Source organism: Anopheles funestus, chromosome 2RL, assembly GCF_943734845.2.
Source record: "Anopheles funestus chromosome 2RL, idAnoFuneDA-416_04, whole genome shotgun sequence".
NCBI classification, from domain to species: Eukaryota; Metazoa; Arthropoda; class Insecta; order Diptera; family Culicidae; genus Anopheles; species Anopheles funestus.
Genome location: NC_064598.1, coordinates 82,889,179 through 82,915,534, shown reverse-complemented (window position 1 = coordinate 82,915,534; position 26,356 = coordinate 82,889,179). Strand labels below are relative to the sequence as shown.

Sequence of the window (26,356 nt, the reverse complement as noted above, 5' to 3'; positions counted from 1 at the left end):
TTCTTTATCTTTTGTAAAAATTTATTTTTTAATTGTTTTATGCGCGGAAGAAAAATAGTTCCATAAAAGACATTTAACGATATGTTTATACATTTTTACTAGCTAATGTGAAGAAACGATAAGTAATATTTCCATTATTTATCCATTACTTTCAATACTGTAACTTTCAATAAAAATTTACATTTAATGTAAAAGTTTCCCTGTTTGAAAAGCGTCTTCCAAAGCATACCTAAACCTGCAGTAAAAGTTTCTTACCGAAGACTAAGAAAGCACACTTTCGATTAAACTTTAGCCCGCCGAGGATTTACCAGTCGGGATGGATGATTGGTTGGGGTAGTGAACGGTCGAACGTTTTGCAGAAAATCACCGTCCAGCACTTGTGAAGAACCTCAATGGGGAAAGCTGCGAGCTGCAAACACTAGAACAAAACGGCCCACCAAAGCGCCAAATCGGTTCACTCCTTTCTCTTTCGCTCCCAGCGCACAAGTGTCTTGTTTTTCTTTCAAGAATCCTTTCTCACTCACTATCGCTGGTAACTGTCCGGCTGTGGCTTCGGGAACAGGGTAAAAACTTGTCGTCCAGCATCGTCGCCGGGGACTTGGGACGGCTTTCTTACCGTCTGCAGTACCACCCGAGGGTACGGTAAAGATATTTGCGGTAGTAAAATTTATGCTAAATTGTTGTTTATCGGGTTCTTGGCTTGGGTTTCTGTGTTGCTACCGGTTGCCGCCCTTTGGAAAAGAATACAATGATGATGCATACCAAGAATGTAGGCAAGTGTAGCGTGGTGCATTGTCTGGCCTTACCGTGCCGAAAGGCTTCCGGTAACGATGCAGTGGACTAAGGAAAAAGTTCAATAATTTACTTCGACTAGGCAAAACACCAAATAATGGAAGTTTCCTGTGCACTGCAGCAGGGTGAGTAGAAGTTCTTGCAGAGGTTTAAAAAGTACTTCTTTAGAAGCTTATACCAAATAAAAAAAATGAATCGTGCAGTGAAAAATGAATATATAACGTAGAATTTTATATATTGTAGTATACACTCCATATGGGAACACAACGTGAGAAAACACATTAACATTGCTTTAATATGGTATGCAAATGTTGTGAGCTCCGTATGAAAAGATTTAATTAACTTAATTACCATTTTTATTAAAACTATGAATTCTGTTTTAACAATGAATTTGAATATAAATCAAAGTATAATTTATCATATTTTATATTACCTTAATTCCATTATCAGTTTCTTTCTCCAGTTTCGATGTAAATCAAACAACGCAACACGATCGAGTGTTTGGTTTGTATTTAATAGTTTTTTATTAAACTCTTATCTTTACAACGTACGATTTTCACATCTCTCTTGTGACTGGTTTTTGTTTGATTTTTTTTCTTTCTCGTTTTTTTTTTGCTCACCAAACAAGTGGGTTTTATCCCATTTGTTTGTAATTTACTTAAAAACCTAAAAAACAAAATATGTCTCACAAACCCAATGAAGTGGAGTGTTTTGTTTCAATATAGTACCGGCATCGTTTTAAATGCTGATTTTTTTTCTTCCTTTTTGTTGTATTTCTTCTGTTGTTCTGTTTGTTTTTGGTTATCGTTTTATATATAATCCATTTATAGTCCGCTTATGGCCTGTTTTCTTTTTTTGTTGCTTGGTTTAGTTGATTGGACACTACACTTTCATGTTTCGTATGTACTATTTCATTTTGATTTGAATCTTGCACTTTCTCACTCTGCTCATTCTTCCTTTTTTTTGTCCTACCGATCGAAGTGATCAATTACAGTCGAATTGCATTCGAGTTTTTCGTTTTGCGATCATCCCGGCGGCAACCGGATGAAGATTGGTTTTTGATTTATGTTCCTTGCTGCAGATACTACACTTATCGATTTTTATTTTATTTATATTACAATTCCCTCCAACTCGTTTTACATACACACACACAATTAGATGAATCAACTATGTTTGCGCTTCAATCAGGTATCGTAAATAACCCAGAAACGGTTCCGAGCGCTCGTTACTTCTTTGCTACCCACTGGCATTTTTGTATGCTTTCCGAACAAGTATCCAACTTGGTTCGAACTTGTTCGGGGAACCGAATAACAATCCTTTTCGAAAAAAAAAATAAACAGAAACCTCCTCGAGTAGCTCGAGATATCCTCCTCGAGATATCTAACTAGAAAAGCAAACAAATATACTTTTATTTGTAAGGATTCCATCGATGCTCTTATCCTTTCCGAGAAATCTGCTTATGAGTACACCAAGAAGCAGCAAAAGTTCGTAGAAGGATGCATAACAGCATTAAAAATCAATAATTCTTCTATTCCAGCTAGTGTGGTTGTTCGGCATAAAATAAAATACTTACTGTTGGCGATCTCTATAAATCTAAGGTTTCCTTCCACACGGAACACCTATCAATGCAGATCAACAAAACAAACACAAACTTAAACCCGTCGGTCACTGGCGGGATTCATTCGGTTCGATAATCTGATAAAGTATGTAAATTCATGCTCAAACAGAACAAAGCAGGATGGCGGGGTGGGTGGGGGATAAAAGAAACGAACCTCCCTCCCCCCTCTCCTAACACGTCCGATAACATCTAACAATCTTTTCATCGTTTGCTTTTCATTCAGTAAAGAAAGAATGAAAGTAAGAAAAAAAACAACGCACCATTCTAGACACACACCGAAACCGAAATCCTTTCAGTTGCGCCGGAAAAAAGGGGACAGAAAATGCATTGCAGCAAAATGCAGCTCCATTGCATTCATTCTATGCACTGCGGCAGACACGTACTGTGCTGATGTTCTGCACGTTCGCTCAATAAACGCTTCAAATTGGTAAACAGAAGCTCGTTCGTATCGCTCATCTTCTTCATATTCCAGCACGAGGATGATCCGCTTTTGATCCATTGCCACATAGAACCCCATTTCCTGCCGTATATGCCGTCATCCATCCACCATTGCTTGCACCGTTCAGTGATTGGAACGTTCATCGTAATTGATAAAACACAAGTTATTCTTGATGCACGAGTGAGTGGCTTCATTTGTCTCGTGTTTTTTTTTTGTTGTAAAATGGCACAATTTCCATTGATCCTTCACCCGATGCCGATGTTAGCCGAGTGGCTCGGTTTAAGTTACCATCGGTTTGCGTTCGTGAATGGCAATTTGGGAAAGGGCGGGCGGAAAATGTAAAGTTTTCCAGGCAGGTTGTTGGTGTGGAAAACGGCCGGAACGAGGAGGGTACAGCACGACGGTGGAATGTTTAAAGAGATTTGGCTCGGTTCGGATCCACCATACACCCGACGATGTGCTCTAGCCACTGACCTTCCTTTCGGGGTGGTATTCACTCGCTTTTCACTAACGGTCAGCTAAAAGCGAACCTTAGGAAGAACAAAACACTGAAACTGACTCGCTGTGGAAGGGTTTTCACTCTCCCTCTTTGCAAACAAAAACTAAACACTAAAGAAAAAAGAAAAGAAAACTTCGAAAGAAACCAGAAACCCATCTAAGTTGGAACGGTGCGCTTTCTTTTGATAAAGAGCTTGGCTTTTGTGAATAGCTCGGCGCAGTGTTCTTTTCTGTTCGCCGCAGTTCGCCGAAGTTGAAGAAAAAAAAGTTTTCACTCCACCAAGAGCAGGATGTCCGGCATTTTTGGTGAGTGTGTTTGCTTGTAAAATGTACCGGGTTTTGAGCTTTTGTCCCCGCGTTTTTTGTTTCCCTTCCTTTTCTGATTGAGTTTAGAGTTTTGTTCGTAAATGTTTGACTATTTGTGGCTTTTCGTTCGCTTCTGGACGAGCTTTGTTTTGCTGTTTGTTTGTGTGTGTGTGTTTTTTTTATAATTTTCATTTTGATTCACTATTTCCTCGTGGGGTTGTTTCAATGGGGGTTTTTTGGTAAATTACGTTTTTGCTAAATTTGCTCTATCAGCTGACCATCGCGTTAGATGAACTGTTGACCAGCAGATTAGTTTGCTTTTGAAGCGTCTGTCTTTTAATGGTTTATGAACCTTTTGAATGGTGCGCTTCAAAGAAGTGCATACAGCTTATGAAATGCAGTCCATTTCATGTTCTAGGATTTTGTGTTTGTGTATGTATTGGTATCCAACACACGTTCGTTCTATATACCATTTGAGCAACACAAACAAACAAGAACAATAAAACAACATCAACGTTTGATCGATTTGTTACATCTTGTGGGTTTTAGTGTGGAGTTTCTAAGGATTAACCATCCATCGATCACGTTTCTTTATGATTCCCACGCAACACCAGCATTCCATTCGCATTAGCTTCTCCATCCTTTCGAAGGAACACACCGATACACACTTATGCAAATGGATGATAAAATATTTTTTATAAAAAAAATCTCATCCCCATACCCCATTAGCTAATTCACCCACCCATCACCCATGTTGATTTTTTTTTCTTCACCTTGGTGGAGCATCCTTCGTAACGTCCTTTCATAAAGAACACTCATTTATCATTCTCCAGTTTTGCCCGGTTAACCCGGGTGTATGGAGCTAGTATATTTGCACGAGACGAATAGTTGAGTTAAATTTTTTACATGCAGTATTTACATTATTTACGGTACACATTATGAGAGCGAATGCAGTGGTGTCAAATCATGGCGTACATTTAATGTCCACGCATGATCATATCATTCTAATCTGCATTATGCACCTTTACCGTAACGAACGGTTTATTGGAAGTTAATAAAATCGATTTCAATATGTCCTTATCTATTTGCCCCATTTGCAAACGGTAACACTATTGGCGGTCCGACTTTCGGGGCAGCACTGTTTGCTTTTTCCCCTTTCGTTCCCCACGAATGGAGATCGTTCGATTGCGTGCCGTTAATGAGTAATTTGGGGATTTTTTAAATGTATTTTTTTACAGAGAATATATCTACGCGAGAACCTGCTAGCCTCCGTTCCCGACTTCCCACGTGAATGGGGAACGTTTTCAATAAGGAAAATATAATATATTTGTATGTATACGACTATTGGTTTTGGTTTCTTTGTTTCTTTGTTTCTTCGCTATGCTCGCAAAACTGTACGCTTTGTATCTACAACGGAGCCGTGTTGCGCATCATCGGTATCGTACCTGCGGGCCTGGCCGAACAAAACTAAAACGATGCGACACACAACACGGACCTGCGGATTAGACCTAGACACCTGGGCCGCGAGACAGCTACTTTTAACTAACATCGTCATCTTCGATTTGCGCTTTGCTTGGTTCGTAAATATTGACTAACTTATCGAAACGGGGACCCCATGTGGTTAAAAAGCTATACTCATGGGGTTCATCGTCCGTACCTGCGGTGGAACAGTGGAGGGTTTTTAGGTATTTATTATAGTGTTCTGTTCGGGGCAGGTGTGGAAGATTATGATGGGTTTGGGCGATTTTTTCAATTTACCTGACTGTAAGGAACTTAGCGAGCCAGAGGTACTCCCACAACCTTCGTAGGCGTAGTTACGCAGATCGTCGAATGGCCCGGAGGCTGGGTCGATGTCGACGCGTCGCTTCCGGTCGTCCAGGAACACGTCCACCTTGCCGACGACCTGGTCGGACACGACGGCAATATCTGGACCTGCGTGGCGTACCCATTTTGTTGTCCATCGGTGCAGAGAACGACAAGCAAAAACCGGGAACATTCATTAGCCCCGAAGCGGGGAAATTGTTTTACGGAAATCACACACACACACACACACACGTAAAGACAGTGAGAAGGCAATGTGGCAAAACATGAAACAAGGCAAGCACTAGGGTAACAGTTTGTGTGATGCAGAGTATGCTCATGCTGGTTGCATACCGAAACAGCACATGCAAACGAACCACGCTACTTACGTACTGGCGGTGCCTTATGTTGGACGAGCTCCGGCAGCGGACCGATTGGGATTTTGAGCGTTTTCATGTCGAACGCCGTCATATCGTTCTCGCCACCGCCCTCGTCGCAATAGTTGATAATGTTCTCGCGGATGTCATCCTTGGTGGCCGGTTTCTTGTTGAAGTTAGCCGAACGACGCCGGGAGCAGGAGAAATATACAAACAGCAAAACTGTGGACAAAACGTGATTGTAAAAGGCAAAACAGTGACGGTATAGTAAAGGGGCTTCGGTACGGCCACGGGGACCACGGGGCAAATCACTTACTAATGATCAGTAATAGGCAGGCTATTACGGCGGCCAAGGCACTGGTGCTGAATTTAAGCGCTTGTCGTTCCTTCAGAAACTCACAACTCTCGCCCCAGTACGAGTCCGGACAGATGCACTTGTACTTCAGGCGGGGCTCCTGGTTGATGCAAGTGCCACCATTCAGACACGGATAGTCCAGACACTCGTTACGGTCGATGCAGGTTTTCCCTTCCGGTGATATGATCATACCATCACCGCAGCTGTACGCGGGCAATGAAAACGAAACAATAACGAACGTAGTCGAAATGGTACATTACTGGATGCTGCACAAAAACAAGCATTTTGCAAACTACGGAAGAAGATACTTACGCGCATTCGTACTTGTTCCACAGGTCGACACACTCGAATGGATCGGGACAGTACGCGTTCTGGCAGGGATTGTTGGACGAGCAGTACCGGTCGATGTTCTTTGCCATCGTGGCCTGACCCCACTGCGTACCATTGGTGGCTGGTGGAAGTGGTAAGCTTTTACCATCCAATCTGAAGAAATTAAGGGAAGAACAACTCGGGTTACTTCAATAGCCCAGGACTCTAATTCCCACAGTACTTCACCTACCTAATATCATCGATGCAACTCTTCTGATAGTCAGATTTTACATCGTACGTCTTTACACCGGTAAACTCCGGTTTGCCTCCAGCAAATACACCCTCCTGCTTGTTCACCGACAACCACTGATGACCGTCGAAGGAAAAGCTCTGGTTGAAGTTGGCTCCCTCACCACCGTCGAGCTCCAGTATAGCGGCAGAACCGTAACGTTGCACCTTCACCACGTGCCATTGTCCATCGTCTACCTCGACCGCCGTTAGGGCCACTTCCTGCTCATCCACCTGGCCCGTATTTAAGCTGTACCGGAAATAAACCTTTGCATTCTTCAGCTCGATAATGCCATACTCGCGCATATGTTGATCGCTGATGCGGAACAGTTCGCCGTACGTTTCGCGCGTACGGAATCGCAGCTGAATCTGAGTCGTGAACTTATCCGGCTCAAAGCTGAGCGCATACTTGACGTAGCTATGCGTCTTGAACGTGGTCGGAGTTGTAGGCAAGCTGCAGTAGGTTCCCGTCCAACCAGGATTACACTCACACTTGGCTTCGTCGTAGCTACCAACACACTTGCCATGCTCCAAGCACCGAGCAACCTGTGGATTAAGATCGCACACCTCCTGCGTGTACAGACATCCCGGTGCACTACCCTTCGAAAGTCCCGGATGAGACATATCGTACAGAATGCCATTATGCTTGAACTCCCGGATGCATCCCTCAAAGCCGACCCCAACCGGCATGTACTGCCAACGGTTGTACGTGTAATCGAACTTATCCCTAAAGACACCACCGATCTGGAGCGGTGTGTTGAGATTAAGATATTCGTTGAACTGTGGCACCTTGCCAAGCGCTTGACAGGTATGGTCCACAAACTCCACCAGATTGCCATCGTCGGCTTCGGTGATTTCGGCTGTTTTACAAAAATCGACCACCATTTTAACCTGTTCCGTGTCCCAGAACAGATCGATACGATGCCACTCACCGTCGTTTAGTGGATGCTTTGTTGTGATGCGTAGTTCCAGCGTACCGGAACCATAGTCGATGAGAAAGCGCGGGTAACCCTGCTCAAGCTCGAGTGCGATAAAGTCCGACAGCTGTTTCGTTGTATCGTCCTCCTTCGGTGGAGTTATAGGTCCGTTGTAAAAGATTAAGCCATCCGGTTTCGTTGTGATGATTTCGACGCTAATGTGCGATTTGTCACACATGTCGAGCGGTGGGTACCAGGCCCAACCGCTACCACGGAAGCTACGCACCACCTGCTGACACCGTGGCCCAGTATAGCCCGGCGGACAGGAACACTTGATGCCCGACTTTGAATCCGTACAGCGGCCCCCATTTAGACATGGGTGGGATTTGCACGTTTGTTGCTGTTTGTATTCTCGCGAGCTACAAACACATTCCGCAGTGGAGTTAATCTGCACTCCAACCAGGGCAGTTTTATTGGCATTCACCAAGCAGGGGTTCGTTTGGACCTCGATAATGCTAGTGCAGGAACCGGCACAGTCAGCATTCTCCAACAGACATTCGTCCACATTAACCATCGTAATGTTAATGCCGACGTCCTGCTCGATTTCCTCCTTGTGCAGCAATATGACCCCGTTCAGCTGTACTGCTTTATAGTAGTATGCACCGTGGACAGCGAACCGCACATCCGTGAGCGGGACGGATTTATCCTTCATCTGCACGCTAAACACATCCACATTCTTGACGTCCACGTTCAGCAACTCTGCCAACTTCTCGCGGAACCGTTCCAACTTGCTGCGGAAGATGTTTTGTGTGCGATAGTTCCAGATTCGTATGAAATCTTCATCCGTGATGCCGATCAGCCTGATTGAGCCCGAGTTGACGATCGCTTCGTACGAGATGTGTTTCACCACCACCGACATGTTAGCGTGCGATTCCTGCGCGTGCTTACGGTCGTATATCTTGAACCGTAGCTTATAGCGTCCTTCACGTGCGCCACGTCTCATCGTCACCATGCCGGACGTGTCGTCTAGCTTGAAGCGTGGATTCTCTGCCTCGTCCCAGTAGAACAACTTGTCGGAAGTATCCCAATCATCCAGATCGTTCACAAACACACGCCCGATCGGTGTGTCCGGGGCCTGACCCTGGTAATTGTACACGACGACTTCCTTCGAACCGGGCTGCATAATGTTATCGTTCAAATCGCCAATTGTGATCGTAAGCGTGCTGGTACCGGTCTGTGGTGGTGTTCCCGAATCTTTGATAACGATCGGGATCGTGTACTGTTTGCGATACTCACGATCGAACGATCCCAGGGACGATATGATGGCCATACCATCGCCTTTATTACTTTGCTCCACCTTGAAGGATGTGCGAATCACATCGTCCGCATCCGGATCCATGCGGAACTGGAACGGTGGCCCATTACCTTTAAGCCGATCGTCCTTATCGACTGCGGATATTTCAATAATTTTTGACGGTGGTGAGTTTTCGAGCAAAATAGGCCGGTAATCTTCCGCGAACACTGGCGCATTATCGTTGATGTCCTTCACCACCACGGTCAAGATGGCGGATGCGGTGCGTGGCGGTGTACCATCGTCGGTGGCGAGAATTTCTAGCGCATGTTTCGACATTGCTTCCCGATCCAGTTCACGCTGGATCGTTACCGAACCTTCCTGGTTGATGGCAAACTGACGCTTCCGATCCGTTGAACGATTAATGCTGTAGGTGATCTTACTTTTGCCACCCTTATCGATGTCGACTGCTTTGAAAGTGCCTAAATTTTTCCCAACATCCGCGTTCTCGTAAACGGCCGCTTCAATGTGGGGTTTCTTAAAGCGCGGTGTATTATCGTTGATGTCCTTCAACTTCACAATTACCCAGGAATGATCGACGTGGTACTTGTCGCTCTCGTCTATCCCTTCGTTGTCGATGACCTGTATCCGAAAGCGAAACCCATTGATCTGCATCGGGTCTTCGTAGTCTAACGGTTGTACCACCTTCAAACTGCCGGTTCCGTCCGCATTCTTTACCATCGCGAATTTGTCCGCTCCGTAGCCACTGCTTTCGATGATCTTGTACTGGAAGTTGTTTATCTCATCGTCATCGTTCACGGTTACGGTTAGGATGGGTGCCTCGGGCAGCACACTACCATCCGTTTCTTCCACCTCCACAAACCACTCGTCCTTGGTGAAACGGGGCGGCATATCGTTCAGATCCTTAACCTTAATCGATGCCGTACCCGTACCCTTCAAACCACCACCATCGGTGGCCACAATTTGCAGCGAGTAATCGGGTGTTTTCTCCCGATCGAGACAGCATACGGCCGTCGTGATGAGCCCGGTATCGGGATTAATGTCAAAGATCGGCAAACCCGTATCTTCCTCGATAGCGTTTTTCTCGATCGAATAGATCACCTTCGCGTTAGTGCCCTCGTTCACATCGTCGTAGTCTTCGGCCTTTATAGTCATCACGTGCATACCGATGGTACCATTTTCGGTCACATTACCGTACGCGATACCATTGGGAAACTGTGGCGCATTGTCATTAACATCCTTCAGGTTGATCTGCACTTCGGTGAACCCAACCAATCCCTCACCACCTTCGTCCTGGGCGAAGACAGTGAACTTCCATGACGCCCGTCCATGGGGTGGATCTCGGTTGAGAGGCTAATGTTGGGATGGAAATGTTAGATACAAAGGCAAAGTTATTATTTTCCATTCGACGTACCAAGACGCTTGGTTCGGGCTATTCAATTAAAGCTTCGAAATGAAATTGTGTTTGACTTAATACAGCCTACAAAGCTATTGATGTTCCATCCGGGCACTATTTGTGTGCAACGACACAAGAGAAAGTTTGTAAAATTGTTTGATTTAATTAAATTAGAGTATTTACTTGAGGTAAAAACTCCTGTCCAGTATAACGTTCGGCACCGGTCCCGTACGAATCATTTGAGCCCGGTGTACAGGCATACCGGAAAGTTATTTAAAACTCTACAGCAAAACCACTAGCAAGTTGTACGGGAAACTTTCTCCATCGAAAGTCCGCACCGTAGAAAGAGCATTAATTCTTGAAGATGCTTAAGTTTTTGTTACCGGCGAAACTTAACCTTCTCCGTTAACGCCTGTGCAACAAGGGGAATAAAAGTATTCTAACATCGAAAAACAATTCCACAACAAAATGTCCATCCTGGGTTTGGGGAGTTTCGAGTTCTTACGGAAAGAGTTTATACCACGCAGTTTGTACACCCATTCGGTGTAGTATTTTTAAATGGCTTTCACTGACCCTGTCAACCAGCGTTATCTGCAGTGTGTTAAAAAGTTATTTTCGATGTTCCCCTTTTTTCTCTCTCTCTCTCTCTGCCTCTCGACAACTCATACGCACAAACAACTCATGCCACATGTACGCTTAATTCCCTTTTATTTCAATTCCGTTACGGCAGTGATTTGGTTTTTGGCTGTCGGCACTGCGACAATGGGACAAAATGTTAGCGTTTTAGTACGCATTCCGGACCTACCTTCAGCACAAATATCTCCCCGGTGGCCTTGTTGATGTCAAAGTTGCTGTCGGAGGGATTTTCGATGTCAATACCGGGCCCGGTCAGGAAGTAGATGATGTTGTTCGGCCGTTCCACATCGGCATCGGAGGCGGTGACCTGTGCCCGAGAAAAAAAAACGTTCGAAGAAGATGAAATTAGAATGAGTGAAGCGCAAAAGGCAAAATTATGGTGAAAGGTGAAAGAACTCGGTCTCCAAAAATATCCCAATATCGTAAAAGGGGGCTGAAGAAAACCAAAATTGATTCAACGAAAAAAAGAGAACGATTTTTGCTTTGCGATAGCCAGGTTTTTTTGGGGCTCCTGTCAAGCGCACAAACTTGAGCAGAACGCTCTGGATATGGAAGAAATATGAATTCTTCGTCCCGATGATTGGCATGACCATTTCCCTGGTTCGATTGCTGGGACAGACACGGGGCATCAACGTACACCTGACGTTTAGCCGGTAGCACTAGCACACTCCCGGACAGCTAATTCAATTCCATCGTCTGTCAGTTGGAAAATTAGTTTTTCATTTATTACTGCAAATTGCATTGCTCGATGCGAAGGATGGCGCATCGGTCGGAATGGTGATCAGGACGTTAAAAACATTCCAACCGTCCAAGGACTAAAGGAAACCCAAACCACCCCCAGTTATTGTGTGAATGTTGAACGAAGCTGGCATGCCTACCCATGGTTCATGAATTTGTTCCAGTTATTCCGATTGAGTTGTGATGATTACAGTGACCGAGTTGTTGTACTGGCATTTTGTGATTGATTGCTGTTTATTTTATTGCCTGCTAGAATTACAAACGGAAGGACCTGCTCCGAGTGCTGGCATATCTTCGTGATTGATCGTTGGCAAAAGCTTACAAATTCTCCGTAACTAATCGGAGCTTAATGGGAGCTAATAGTAAAGGATTGAAGCAAGCATGTTTCGTTATTAATTTGCTTTTCCCTTTCCATTCCATTGTTGGGAATCCAGCTTGCAATAGATGGACACTCTGGAATAAATATGAGCAACGGGTCAATTGTGAATAATAATATCGTTTAGATAAACGATACGTATCCGACTGCCAACCTCCGACGAGTGTAATTGTTCTTCACGTACCTGCGATACCATTGCATACGTGATAAAACGGCACGTACAAAACGTAACATCCATTAACAGATTTGATGCGGCACATCAAGCGCCCAACCATCGAAGTTCGTTACACCATCGGAATGGTTACCACCCTTACCAGGATGCATCGTGATCTACCGAACGGTAGAGATCTACGTGGTGTCTATTTGCTTGTAAAACAAAACCCTCATGTTTACCGATGCAATTACACCATGGCACGGCACAACGATAGCTACCAGCGGCGAAATGAAGGTTGAAGATGAAAACCGATCCATGAGAAGCACCGAGGGAATAGCACTTAAAAAGCAAAGTTGCCATTACATCGTGCGCTTTTCGGTTCCGCGTCCTTATGCGGCTTGTGAATTTCATCAGCACATTAGTGGGCCACCGTCGACGTGAGACTGCAATAGACACTACGTCGTACGGGAATGGTTAAAACTTTTCTCACTTTTCTGTTCGCTTGTTGCAATGTAGCAAACAGAACGTTCGCAAGATGAAACAAAACGAAAACGGAATGGAGAAGGAAACAAACAAAAAACACGCTTCGTTCACTGCAGGAAGCGCACTAATCGTTCCTTTTTATGGTTCCATTTTCTTGTTTGATTTCTTTCAACTACATCCAGCGACCGTGTCGCGCGAGAAAGAAAAAGACACTGCCGGAAGGTTTTGCGACATGGGCCATGAATACAATAGCGCAGGAAAATTGGCATCGAGTAAATAGGAAAAAGTGTAACCGGGACTAGGGAACCGAGGTCTCCAAACAGGCAAATGTGACAACAGTAAGAAAACCTTCCCCATCCAAAAAAACCCCTGTACGAACGGAAGAAGTTTTGCGACGATTTTGCCGGTGGTTATGTAAATTTTAATGAAATTTCATTCTCCCTGATAGCTGCATAAGTTTTCCGTCCACTCCATGCCGATGGAGTTTCTTCATTCTACTAGGGTGTGTTTTTTTTTTTTTTTCACTGTACGACTTTCTACCATTTTGGAATATTCAGAGTCTACAGAAAGTAGTACCATTTCTGCTTGGTACACATGAGCCGTGCATTGTCGTCAGTGCAGCAAGACGCAGGAAATGGTCAAATTTATGCAAATAGCTTCACTTCGTAGCTAGTCGGCGATAGCAAGGATTGTATTTCGCGTGTTCCGGTACCCATCTGTGTCAAGGACACCAGAGAACCAAATCTGGAGGTCACGGCGAATGAGCTTTTCCACAAAAAAAAGAACACGAAACGAACCAAACACACACATAATTTCGCCCGGAAGGAGTGTGTTACGGGTGTGTATTTATATTCATTAAAAAGTTAACCCCGCTAGACTTCACGCTTGTTCAAGCTTGTGGCAACAAGGGCTCAGTGACATACCGAGCGATACGGAGCGTTATCGTACAGCGCAAGTCAGCAAATGGCAAATCTCATCACGTCGGTTAGTGATGCGTTAATTTCGGTGATATCTCATAATTAGGCAAACGGTTTTGGATTACCCTGGGCGCTGACACAGGCCGGATGTGGCTCCAGGATGTGCAAAGCGTACGGCATTAAATAGCGATCTGGTTTTCGCCGAAATCGTTTTGCCGACTTGCCCAACTCGGTAGGATGGGTGGGTTTTGCAGGTGGCGTTTTAAATTGTGACAGCTGCACCATCAATCATCAACCAACGCTTCTCTAGATACAGATTTCTGTACGGAGAGACACTCTCTGAAGCAATGTGAATCTAGCAAAACACGCACACAATCTGTTCGCAAGTCTGTCATTCTCATGCCGGGTCACCAGCCGGCTGTTTGTGGGTGACAGCACTAAGAGTTGCACCGATGTGCATGAAAACATGACAAAGTGTGATACAACCACACGGAACTGTAAAGCTTCTTCCCGACTGGTACTCGACTTAAGTTTTAACAGGATGCAGTCTAGCAATCCTTTAGCTGACACCAGCTGGCATCAGGAAAAAAATACGCAAACTACCCAAAGCCAGCTCTTCGCCACTCGAATAACGATCGGGTACCGTTCGATGATAGGAAACATTTTTCAGGATAGAATATTCGTAATGACATCTTTACCCCCGTCATAAGCTTGTTAATATTTATCCTTCGCCTCGTTAGGACGAGCTTGAAGGGGTTCCCGTTTGACGTAAGTGAGCGTACCGGTTGGCAGTACGTGCCATTCGATCACTGACTTTTACCGCCGTTATCAACGGACGGCAAGTGCAACGGAGCAAACAGATGGACGGGTGGGAAAATTTGCTTTTCCAGGGACTTTGGTTAAGCATACGATGACGTTATTATCATCGTTATCGTTTTCCCCGATGGGCGTATACCGTTTGTTGGTGTTGGATACACCGAAGTCACGTTGCAAAAAGTGCTGCAACACAACCTCAAACCCCAAAGCGACGGTGAAGTTGCATGAAGCAGAAGAGCAGCACAGCAAAGAATTGGCATGGAGGCACCATCACGTGTGGTGCCTTGGAACACGCTGTTCGGTAAATAAGATTATGCTTTCGATTCGGTGAAAGTGGCCTTTCGCTTTTGTGTGTGAGAAGAGAAGAAAAGCTATAGATGGCATAAGGATAGTTTCTTGCTTCGGAGCGCTTATTGATACGGAAGGAAACCATCGTTTGTAACTATCATTAGAGCGATGTTATTCAAAGGAGATAGGATTAGATTTTTTAAATAAAAGAATGATATTGAGATGTGGAGTGGTTAACACTCCAATTAGGATATTAATTAATAGCAAGAAATTGCAAAAATTAAATAATTTATTTAATGTCATTTCTATTATCCAAAATTGCATTTAAAGACTATGGAAAAACTCGAAACATGAATCATGTGATGTTTACATTTACGTTACAATCTATTTAAGATAATTTCAATAACAGCACCGGATACATTGAAATCTGTTTGTTTTAAGCATAAACCACACACCGCCAATACCGCAAAACCAACCGATACCGATTATCACTGCAAAAGACTAAAAGCTTGTTTGTTCCCATCAACATCAGCATCCTCATCAGCATCATCATCGGCTAACCGTCGGCTTACCACTCTGCCACCACCGTCGATGTCCGGCAAGTTTGTTCGACCGTTCGAACAAACTATCTCATAAATTAAATAAATGTTTTTCAAAGACATTCTACCGCCCGGGTTCCTGGTGCGTACAGTACTGTGAGTGTGCAATGGAATATATATGGTTCGTATGTGTGGTACGTGCCACAAGAAATTTTGGGCGGAAGAGGTCAAGAGATAAGCCAGCATAGCCGTGTCCCGGGGTTAAGCTAAATCGGCTTTAGCTTAACCGGATGTATGGTTGTATGTATCCTGATGTGTGTGTGTATGTGTGTTTGTGTGTCAAAGTCATAAAGCAGTCCTGTTTTACGAGTCGTACCAACCAGAAGAGCAGTGTAACGGTCAGAGCCATAATTGAACGTTCGAAAGCAATAAAATTGATAAGTGTCTTCCATCGTACGGAGGTCATTTATTTCACTTCACCCGGAGGAAAGTGCTGCCAAAGGGCCAGCGAACACACGCACACAAGCACACACACACGTACGGATACGTGTGTGTGTGAGCGTGTTTTAAGAGGCAGAGTACGTCAGCAGAAACCTTTAGGAAGCTAATGAAAAATACAATTTATCTTCAAGTTTCCTGAAGTGCGGGAAAGTGCATGCAATCCTGGCAGGGGTTAGTTACAACTACCATTCACTTGGATGGAGCGCCATCTATCCACAGGGACACACCGTGCCACGTACGCATCGTATTCCCTGCCAAAGGTAAACCTTTTCCTTTTCTGCCTGAGCTATATATTGAGGAGAGGATGTCTAAAGGTGTCACCAAACCGAGGAACAGTTGGTGCCAGATCACTTTTCTTTGATCAGCGTACGTCATCTGGTTGCGCTTTATCTCTGCCGGACGGAAGACGTATGAAAGATGCTATCGGTATTTAGTGTTACATCCTTTCAATTCTAGCACCACATCGTTGCTCCTTATCGGTGTGCCGGTGAGGACGCAAGTGGAGTGAAAACTTGGAACAAGGTTTTGCTCTTCTTTTAGGGACTTGGTAATAGTTTATTCTTTTCGTAACAGCATGCACGTGTAAGCATTCGTGTACGGGAACCAGTTTTTGGGACGCTTCGAGTGACTGCGAGTTACTAGCCTTTTTGATGGTCCGGCGCACCATTGTGCTCCGCTGGTTTCTCGAGTCGAGCGTCAGCATGCTGGAAAAACTCGGTACGAGGGAGTTCCAGAAATTGAATAGGAACTCCTTCGCAAAAGGGATTCTTTTGTCCGGATATCGAACCAAATGGTAAGGTGCGCTCGACTGAAGCCTTTTTTTTTGCTTTCTCAATCACCATTCCCGGCGCTCCGTTGTCGAGCGAATTTCGCGGTCAAATGTCAAATGGATAAGATGAAGTGCAGCGGTTGTACGGTCGTCATCATCGATGTCGCGTTACGCCTTTCCGTAGTTTTGCACACCCTGGCACACACACACACAACCAACCTGCCGCACTGGTAACGCCACACGGACGGGCAATCGAAACAAATGGAGAACGCAGAAAATGGACCATAATAGGGCTAATATAAGTTACGCTTCGCTTTACCGTCGCTTAAGTGCCTCACCCGTGTGTGTGTGATGGCAACGACCCGTCCTATGTTTCACGACATCTGAGAGAGGTTTGTGTGTGGGTTTTTTTCCCCCCTCTTATATTGTGTGAAGGAGTTTTGTTTTGAGAATTAGATTCTAAAGCAGCTTGTGCTTTACGATCGCATCGACATGTTTGCAGTTCATGTGTTTGCGATCCGCCAAACGGCGAGTTACCGGTGGGTGTGGGCTGCTGTAACTTTGATGCAACATTTTACGGCCACGTAACTGCACGGACGTGATTTTCGGAGCAATGTTGGTTGGGTTCAGGCTATGTTTTCTTTCCCTCGACTTATTTTATGGAACAATTTGTTTTCTTGGATTCGTTGTTCCGTTCCCGGGAGTTGAACCTTTCCCCCCGGTTAAGACAACAGGGGCAACGAGATGTATGAGGGGTTTGTTCGTTTTTTGTCTTCGTACAGTTTGTTGCAAAACTGTTATTGCCGGTTCCGTATAGGCTGTTTGATAAGTGAACTTCGGTACGTATGTTTCCATGTCTTGGCCTATAAAATGGCACGTTCACGACAGTCCCATTTGAGGAAAGTTGAGTTCCCACGTATGCTACTCTGCTAGGTTTTGGGATGGGGGATGGAAAAAGGCGCACCGAACGGCGATGCGAAGTGTTCGGTACATTTGTCGTAAAAGAGTGGAATTGTTTTTACGTTTTTCACGCCATCCACCAATGCCACGCGTGGTCGAAAATCCAATGATCTAACACGAAGAACGTAACTATTTTGTGGGGGCTTTTGGAACCGTGAGAAATGGGAAGGGAAATAATGAAACTCACGAGTAAGTGCCGTACGGTACATGACCTAGGGCAAGGGTACGAATGGCACTTTCTCGATGACAGTGCCGACGGCACTGGTAAATATTGCACGAGAAAGTTTCGAATCTAACTTTAACGACCGTAAGTCGCCTAGCAGTGCATGTGTGTTTTACGGAATTTTGCAACCCGACCGTCGACGACGTGAAACCATCGACATTGAGATAGCAAGACCAACTTTACGACACCATAGTCGGAGTCAACATTAGCGCGACATACGAGGAGCAAGCGGGTAACAGTGAGTTAACATTAGTGAAGCTAAACAGTCTTCGTCACTTGACTTTTCCAAACATTTCCCATTACCGCGCGTGTGCTCGCGGGAAGGAGTAGATATGCCATACTGGAATTGACTGGTTAAGAATGTCGACAGTGCTTTTGGGTGTTTGATTGTACGATGACGATACACCGTGTGCTGTTGATTAATGATTGAGAGAATCGAATAGCTTGTGCCACGTACAGATAGCTGAAAGTTTGATCAAACGAGAATTATTAAACACGCTACATTATCGACGAATGGTGGATGGAAGTTTCGAATAGACAGGTAATTGGAAAATGATGTTTGAGTTTCAGCGAAGGTAAATCTTCTGAGAAACAGGGAAAGATATAAGTTTTGTGAAGCTATTAGTGTGAAGGTATCTTTACATGACGCGGTTTTGGAGCTCGCGCAGTACTGCTGCAATTGCGGACAATGGGCAACAATGCGCAGAGAGAGTGGACAGAGTTATTTTTTGTACATACATTTTGACCTTTGGAGTGTTATCGGATACTAACTTTTCGATACAAACAGACAAACCAAGTCGGCTTGTGAATTTAATATTAGGTTGCTTGGTTTAAAAAAGCTTCCGTTCGCTACTCAACAAATGTCAAAACAATGCCCTGGGTAGGACAGTTTAAAAAAATATATTTTATGAAAGTACTTTTCGCATGTTCTTTATTTTACTTTACCAACATTGCTTATACATTTGAGTAAGTTTTTCCGTTATTCTATTTAGTTATGCGTTTTAGATCCCAAAACACCGGATATTTGAAGTATAAATTTGAATGCATATTAGAAGTACAAAAATCATTTGCATACCAAGGCTTTAACTTCATTTAAACCAAATTTATGTTTCCTTACTATCATTTTTTTAATTAAAATTATTTAGTTGTAGTTATATATCTCGAATGTTATTCAAAGTTCTCAAACGAAGTGGTACAACTGTACGTAGCATATAAAGAATGTTATTTATCTTTGGATTTTCCCGTTCTATTTATAATATCAATTAGTATGCTTTTGATAGAATTTTACTAAGTTTCAATATGCTGCAACTATCAGAAATAAAAGTGAGAGCAGCAGAATTCACCTTAAAATGCGTCATGTAAAAACACTCAATGGTTGTCGAGTTGTAGAGATTAATTTTAGGAATTTGATTTAAAGTTGACTTTTTCCTTGCTTCATTGTTAAGAATAGTAGTACGGTTTGAAATGCACTGGAAAATATAATATTCGAATGCACTTTCCTTTCAGCATTGTTTCTCTGTCTAAACAGTGAAAGATTTGTATGGCGATACAAAAAGAAAAACTCCACTACTAATATTTTCTCCACAAACAATGCTTAGGTTGATATTCTTACATTGGAAAACACAGGAAAAAAGTTACACTCCGACCCGATCCAACAATGGCAGGGCACAAAAAAAAGGTAGACAAATTCCTGCAAACCGCTCACAAAGAGCTGTTGCTCAAGAAACACAAACAAATGATGGGTCCTGTTGCAATGGCACCATTTTGTACATCGCCCCGCACCACCGACTTCGTTGGCGTGTTGCGTTGGCGATTGGATTGCTGTAACTGCATGCTGCAGTTTTTTGCAAAATATGCAACTGTTTCCTGGTGTATGTTTTGCACATTTTTGTATACCGTTTGTCAGATGGAAGCGGCGTACATTTACGCGAGCAAATTTCGTACGACGAAGCATGTTGTTTGTTTGGCATTTGTTGTGTTCTATTGAAATATTCTCCAGCGAGTAGTTTCTCTTGCCTTGCTTTCTTGTTTATTTTTCTTTTATTTACTGCTGCTGTCTTAATACTTCTGCCCAGCTCCTGTACCGGCTCGTTGCATTGCACGTGAGGCACAAATGTTATACCTTTGCTATGCATGCGTATTTTCCCTACAACTTTGCTTTGTAACGACTGAAGCAAAACGGACGCGTTATGTGTTTTTTTCTTCTTCTCCTGCCTGTGTCATTTACAGACGATAGCACGACCAAACAAAGCGTATAGTTTACTGCAGTTGGAAGCATTTCTGAAAAAGATGATGCAAGTGATTTCACTGTAAAACTTCTACATGAGTGTAGGCGACACTGTGCAAGCGTGCGGTGCACCAAGTGCAGTTGCGACATATAAATTGCATAAATACATGCAAGCGAAGTGTGTGCATTCTGTTTAAGCTTTTTTTTTTATTTGATTTCACCCACCCTTGAGGTGTTTTTTTTTTGAAAAAGGCACGAAACAAATGTAAGAAGTGAGCAATGTTTAAATGGTTTAATAGGATGCTTGTGAGCTTCGGGGACACGCGGCAGCACAATGATATACAATGTGGTGGTGGAATGTTTTTTTTATTTTTTTTAACAATGGTCGCTCCGAGCATGTAGCGTTGTTTGGTGCAACAGTCTGTATTATCAGACGACAGCGACAAGAGGTTCCCGTACAGAACAAATTTTTGGGTAAACAAATGTCATTCGCTTGTACATTGTTCAAGATAAATGATACTGTATTGAATAACGAAAAAGGATTTTTTTCTGCAGTTGCAAGTTAATGTAAACATCGTGACAGTAATGCAATGCTGATGATGGGGTGGAACGATGAAGAATTATATTTATTTTTCAATTTAAACTTTATGATAATAATAAATATTACTCTTTTTGTGATCATGCGCAAACAATTGAAGAGTAATAATTAAATAATATCATGTGAAAATATAAATATTAACTCTTTTATAAATGACAAATACTTCAAAAAGATTCGTTCAACTCTCTCTCTTTTATAAGCCATTCATTGGAGATCGATAATGTTCCACGGCCGATCATCAAAATCCAATTGAGAGTTGCTCTCGACGTATATTTACTGCTCAACGCTAAGTTTATTCTCGATGGCACATTAGCAAAACCATCCGAAGCGCCATCGTTAATGGTGAGTTGAATGGCCATTAGATGCGATATCCTTATCATGTACCGTTCACCTTTACCGAAAGTGACAATAACCATTACCGTCATCGGACAGGTACGAGTTATCTTAACTATCTGCTCACATTGCAGTTAAGATGCGATGGCCCGATAGGTGGATTGCCGGGCAACACATTTCCGTGGGCTTTTCCTTTTCACACTCGTCCATTCGGTGCCACTTCCAACCGGGGGATATCCAAGCGTTTGTTCAGCTGTATCCTTTTTCCCCCAAAAACGATACCACAAACCAGAGAAAACGTCCGGAAAGAGAGACCAAAATAAAAGCGTTACGAATCTTATCAAATTGCGCATTTTCTGCGAATGAAACCGAAACCACCAGCATTTGGTGGAATGGTGGTTTGTGGCGGTATGTGTTCTGGTGGTTCCAATTTTACTGAAATGGTCAGTAAAACCACGGCTCTCGAAACGAAGGATAGTTTCGTGGAACTTCGCCATACTACAAACTGGTACAGAAAGAGGGAAAGAAAAAAGTGGCACCAGATAGGATGGGTCCCGACGGTCCCTACGAATGTTTCTTTCATTAGCCATATCGGTAAATGAAAGAACCGGAAATTGTGTCACCGGTTTGTTCCATAGTCAGCGTTCAACAAAACGCTACAGGGAAGGTAAAGAAGCGTGAAAGGGGAATAAAGACGGACGTTGATTCGAATAGGGTTTTCCGGTCGGTTTTTTTTTTGCGTAGTTCGTTCATAGTAAAGAGGGCTGGACCCGAGCGGATGGTTTCGGTTGTACGTTCCAGTTTTCGAAGACCGGAAAACGACGTTAAGATTTTCAGTCGGCACCCTTCAATGCACATCGTTTTGCCCGCCGGTGCAGATTAATATCAACGCCCTCCTCCCAAAATGACGTGCAAAGCGAACGTGACGGCGCCTGTCTTTCCAGTGGTTGAAGATAAAACATCAAGCAGGAACAGTTTGGTGACCACCGGTCACTTATACTCCCAGAACCGGAGCAGGGAAAAGGTTTTGCTAGGCCAGAAACATTGTCTTGCGTTGGTCGGCCCGTTAGGCCACCGTTCAAACTTTTCCCCAAAGTCTTACGTTGTGGTCTTAACGGAGAAGGGGAAGACGAACTTTGCCGTTCATCCGCCCTCCCGGAAAAAAAGCCTGGCAAATGGAAAGTTTTGCGCTGAGACAGCACGAACTCGGCACACTCGTGTTCGTTTCGTTTTTGAGGTTAGTTTCCTGTGTGCTTTTCCGTTTCGAAATGCGTTGTATTCATGATGGCGGCTTTTGAACATTCTTTCCATGCGGTTAGATTTTACTGGTCAACCGAGTGTGAACGGGTAACGGGTGAGTAAGCGTAAAGTTGGAATAAATTATTCATTGTGTGCAATAGGATCGATTTGAGAAAGTGTCTACCGAAGAATTCGTTGTGTTGAAAGTGAAGCTTAAGTGAAATTAAAATTTTACAGTTCGGTTGAAAGCATCATTCGAATGATTTAGAGAAGTAAAGATAAAAAACTACGCTTTTTATAAATAAGACTTTATTATACTAAAAAAATTAACTATGAAAAAAACCTTTCTTCTATTGGTATTTGTTGTTATTTCTTTTAATAAAACTTTCTAAACAACATCCACAAAATAAAAAAATAAATGCATCGTAAAACCATAATTCATGATTATGGGCAAAATTAATACTGAAACTATCTAACATGACCCAAGCACCAATTTTTGCTCCTGCATTGGTGTGAGAAAAACGCTTTAAATTCCAATGCTAATCAAGCCGGGCCAGCTTTACACAACTTTCTATAATTGCTGTGGTTTTGCCTAATAGTGGTTCCCCGGGTTTGGCCTGAACGCGCTTCCACAAAAGTTCGGTACGATCGAGCGTTATTTATGATGTGGAATACATTAAGCAAAATTGGCTACATAAAACTACTTCAAAACGTTAATCCCGCAAAACTGAACAGCTTCACCCATGTGGGGAAAAAATTCCAATCCCCAGTTTTGCTAAGCTTTCCCATCCCCAGCGAAGCCCTTTACAATCGGAGCCCCTTTGCATTCTGGACTCGCGGTTTCAAGGGTAGGAATGTTTCCCACCACGGGGTGGGTGGTTCAATGGTGTGGGTGTGTATGTGTGGATCTGCTCACGACTAGATAGGGAGATTTATACCGGCCAATGAAATATCGTCTTCTGTTGCCTGCAAGAAGAATGTGTTCACGAATTCTTTACACACTTTTCCGACCACTCTGTGCCTGTTATTCGGTCAACGAAAATAGCTCGGCTAGTGGAAAACACGTTGGAATGGAAATTGGTTCCCCAAAAAAGCTTTGTAGTTTGTTAGCGTCAGGAGAGGTGAGATGGGAGAAAAAAAACTCCTTTATCCTTTCCGTTTTTCCAGACAACGTGTTGATGATCCACCGAAACGCATGGTCGAATGGTTGCACCATCTTTATGAGGAAATCGTTTTTCATATTTATCGTCCCGGATGGCTTTTGCCCTGTCCGGTACTTTATCTTGCCCAAGTGGTTTTGCAAAGACAAGTTAATTAAAGCTTCAATTGTACGGACCAGGCTTTCGGATATAGCCACGTTGCATCGATGCACGAAGCGAGCAAAACGAACATCAGAAAGGATACATTAATGATAAGGAAACGTGTTGCAAAACATTGCTGATGATGCTTAAAACGGTTTTCTGAGTACCGGAAACCGTATTTGTTTTCGCGTAACTGATTGATAGTAACCTGCACAACGTTAACGCTGACAATGGCGATCGTGATGATGATGATGATGATGGCGATTGCATACAAACGTACAAATATTGATCCGAATTTGAATCGATTGATTTCCGCCCTGATCCTGTAACGCGGTAACCGGAATGCATGCGAAGAAGAAGCGGATGTGCAAATTGCATTTGATTGTAATAGGAAATGAATGTCATTTTCAATGAATTTTAAGAGCATTTAGGAACAATCGCGAACTTGATGATATTCTATAGCGAATGTTGCTGGTGAAGGGAGAAATTTTGTTCGAATCGGGTAAGTGTGTTTGCGAATGCGGAAAGCTAATACCCCCAGAGGTTAATCCGCGTTATTGTACGGTTGTAAAATTCATTACGGTAATTTCCTGGATTTTAATATCGCTTAAACAGTAGATTTTGGGGTTCGCTAAAACCAGATTAGCACTGTTTGCATATCATATTTAAAGGTTTTCGGTTGAAAATAATGTTTGTTAATGATGAATGATTTCTAGAACCGGTCGTAATGCGAACAGCTTAATTATTAGCCAGTAACCCTCATAGCCGTATGAATTAATTAGTCTAACAAACATGACAATTATTGATGATTATCTTCAAAACCTGATCCTTCCTCAAGAAAAAGTTTGTTTTATTGCACACGTTAGTTGCACAGGGACACTCTGGCTATGACCTATTTGACAATGAGCAGCTTATAACGGCCAATTCTAAATCCTCATCAACTCATTTTTCCACATCCATATTTCATCCCGGATGACCCGGCAAAGTTGGCAACTTTTCTAGACGATGAAAGATAATTAACATTTATTAATTTAAAACTTTCATATCTTCGTATGACTCCGTGCACGGGAGAACGGTTTGGCTCCCTTGGGAAGGCGGAACCAGAGTTCAAGAAATCATTCCCTTTAAGTCAGTGATGTGACGTGTTCTTGAAGATTAAAGTGAGAAAGTTTATCTAAGAAAAAACCTAGAGTAGTGAGAGTAAATACGGCAGGTGAAGAAAAGAGAAAGTATCATGACTGATGGATGTCCATTTTCTTGTTACTTGCCAACTGGAATTTTCACTGTACCATTCTCGCGTCATATGTTGCATGGAATTATTTCACAATCGCATTGTTGAGCTACTTACAACGCTGATCACCAAACGGAAAAGAACAAAAACCCTGAACATGCGAGCCACGCGGATGGCGTTTGGGTTTCGGGAAGGGATTTAAAAATTTGTTTTTCTTCTAGGTCTTCACCATGCACCGACCGACTGTGATGGTGATGGTGTGTCATGTGGGATTCGGATTTTTTTTTTGCAAAACTGAAAAGCCAGTCTTCGTTGCGATTCGTGTGAACTTCACCCGGGTTGAAGTGTTATTACGCCTCAGTGATTTGGGAATTTTCGGTTGACTTGGTCGGCAGTGTTTTTTCCCCGCCTCGGTCCCTGCTCAGTCTCTGCTTGTACCGTTGTCCATTTCCTTTCCCTAAAAAGGCTCTCCATGGAGCTGCTTGTTCCATGTTCTTAGCGTTCAGTCGTCGGTATAATGCGCCCGAGGGTAGGGCGCATACAGTTTTTTTGCTCTCTGCACTCCAACCAACATTCCATTCGCCAACACCACAGAATCTCTCCCAGGACTCATCCGAATCGAGCCATTATTTTTAATGTTTATTATTCTTATACATATTTTACATTTATTGTTATTTTTCCCGATCTCTTCTTTGCGTTCTGGCCAAAAATGCGGAAGGGCTCCCGGGTACTAAACGGGAATGCGTAAGCATCGGCAACCTAACACATAGAAACGGTGAGCGATTTTCTTCGGTGCCAGGTTTTCTGCATATTCCTGGGACACGCTGGTCACACCAGAGAGCGGATTCGGGGTGGGGCGTCCAAGGGTGGCCAAAAGTTTACGATGCCTGGGGGCAATCGTTCGTAGGCTTATCTTCGCAACCGTTACGCATCCGTTTGCTGTCCGTTTCGCCCCCTTTCCATAACGGCCATTGGTTTGTCACTTTTAACTGAATTATTAATTGGTAAATGGACGCTGGGTCTTGTAGTCGATTGGAATTGTAAAAACCATTGATAATGGGTGGTTTGCAAAAAAAAATAAATAAATACAAAATTCATTATTAGAACCAAACAAACGGTACAACACATTACCCACCGGGTCGATAATATTAGCAGTCGAGTGGTGTTTATGGGTTCTTCTAATTGCTTGAAATATTTGCTGCCAGATTCGTTACATCGATATGCCATTCCGGAGGGGGTTTTGTAGTAAGTCATTCCAAAATCGACCCAACACATCTCACTTATCTCGCTTGTAATGACTTTTCTAAAATTATAGCCCACAGCCATCGGACGTCGGGGTTTTTTGCAATTAGATTCACACAGAATATGACACCTTTTCGTTCACGGTAGCATTTTCACTATCCTCAATTTCGATCTACAAAATTGAACTAATTTCAAGGAAATTCCCCAAAGCGCAGCATCGAAAAAAAAAACACACAACATCCATACCAAAAGTGATTTTGGGGTGCGATAAGAAAGGGGTATCATGTTTGATTTGTTTCCTCCCTGTGCCCGGTCAATAGTAAATCGTTTCGCCCCCCGGTTTTGTCCACAGCTGAATGGGAACCTTTTGTAAAAATG

The 26,356-nt window shown here is 43.3% G+C and overlaps 1 protein-coding gene across 6 annotated transcripts in view; it reads right to left on the bottom strand.

Annotated features, from left to right (window-relative positions):
• Nucleotides 1-1,292: 1,292 nt before the first annotated feature.
• Nucleotides 1,293-26,356, bottom strand: part of LOC125775026 (neural-cadherin-like) — a 254,791-nt gene continuing 229,727 nt past the window's right edge. For 5 of the 6 annotated variants that reach the window (XM_049445434.1, XM_049445435.1, XM_049445430.1 and 2 more), the window contains 7 exons: nucleotides 11,213-11,350; nucleotides 6,745-10,364; nucleotides 6,498-6,668; nucleotides 6,147-6,388; nucleotides 5,843-6,052; nucleotides 5,412-5,585; nucleotides 1,293-5,310 (listed from right to left, as the gene is read on the bottom strand). In XM_049445434.1, the coding sequence (XP_049301391.1) occupies nucleotides 5,192-5,310; nucleotides 5,412-5,585; nucleotides 5,843-6,052; nucleotides 6,147-6,388; nucleotides 6,498-6,668; nucleotides 6,745-10,364; nucleotides 11,213-11,350 (4,674 nt within the window). In that variant the 3' untranslated portion in view covers nucleotides 1,293-5,191. The remainder of the gene's footprint in view (nucleotides 5,311-5,411; nucleotides 5,586-5,842; nucleotides 6,053-6,146; nucleotides 6,389-6,497; nucleotides 6,669-6,744; nucleotides 10,365-11,212; nucleotides 11,351-26,356) is intronic. The other variant, XM_049445436.1, reaches the window with a different exon arrangement.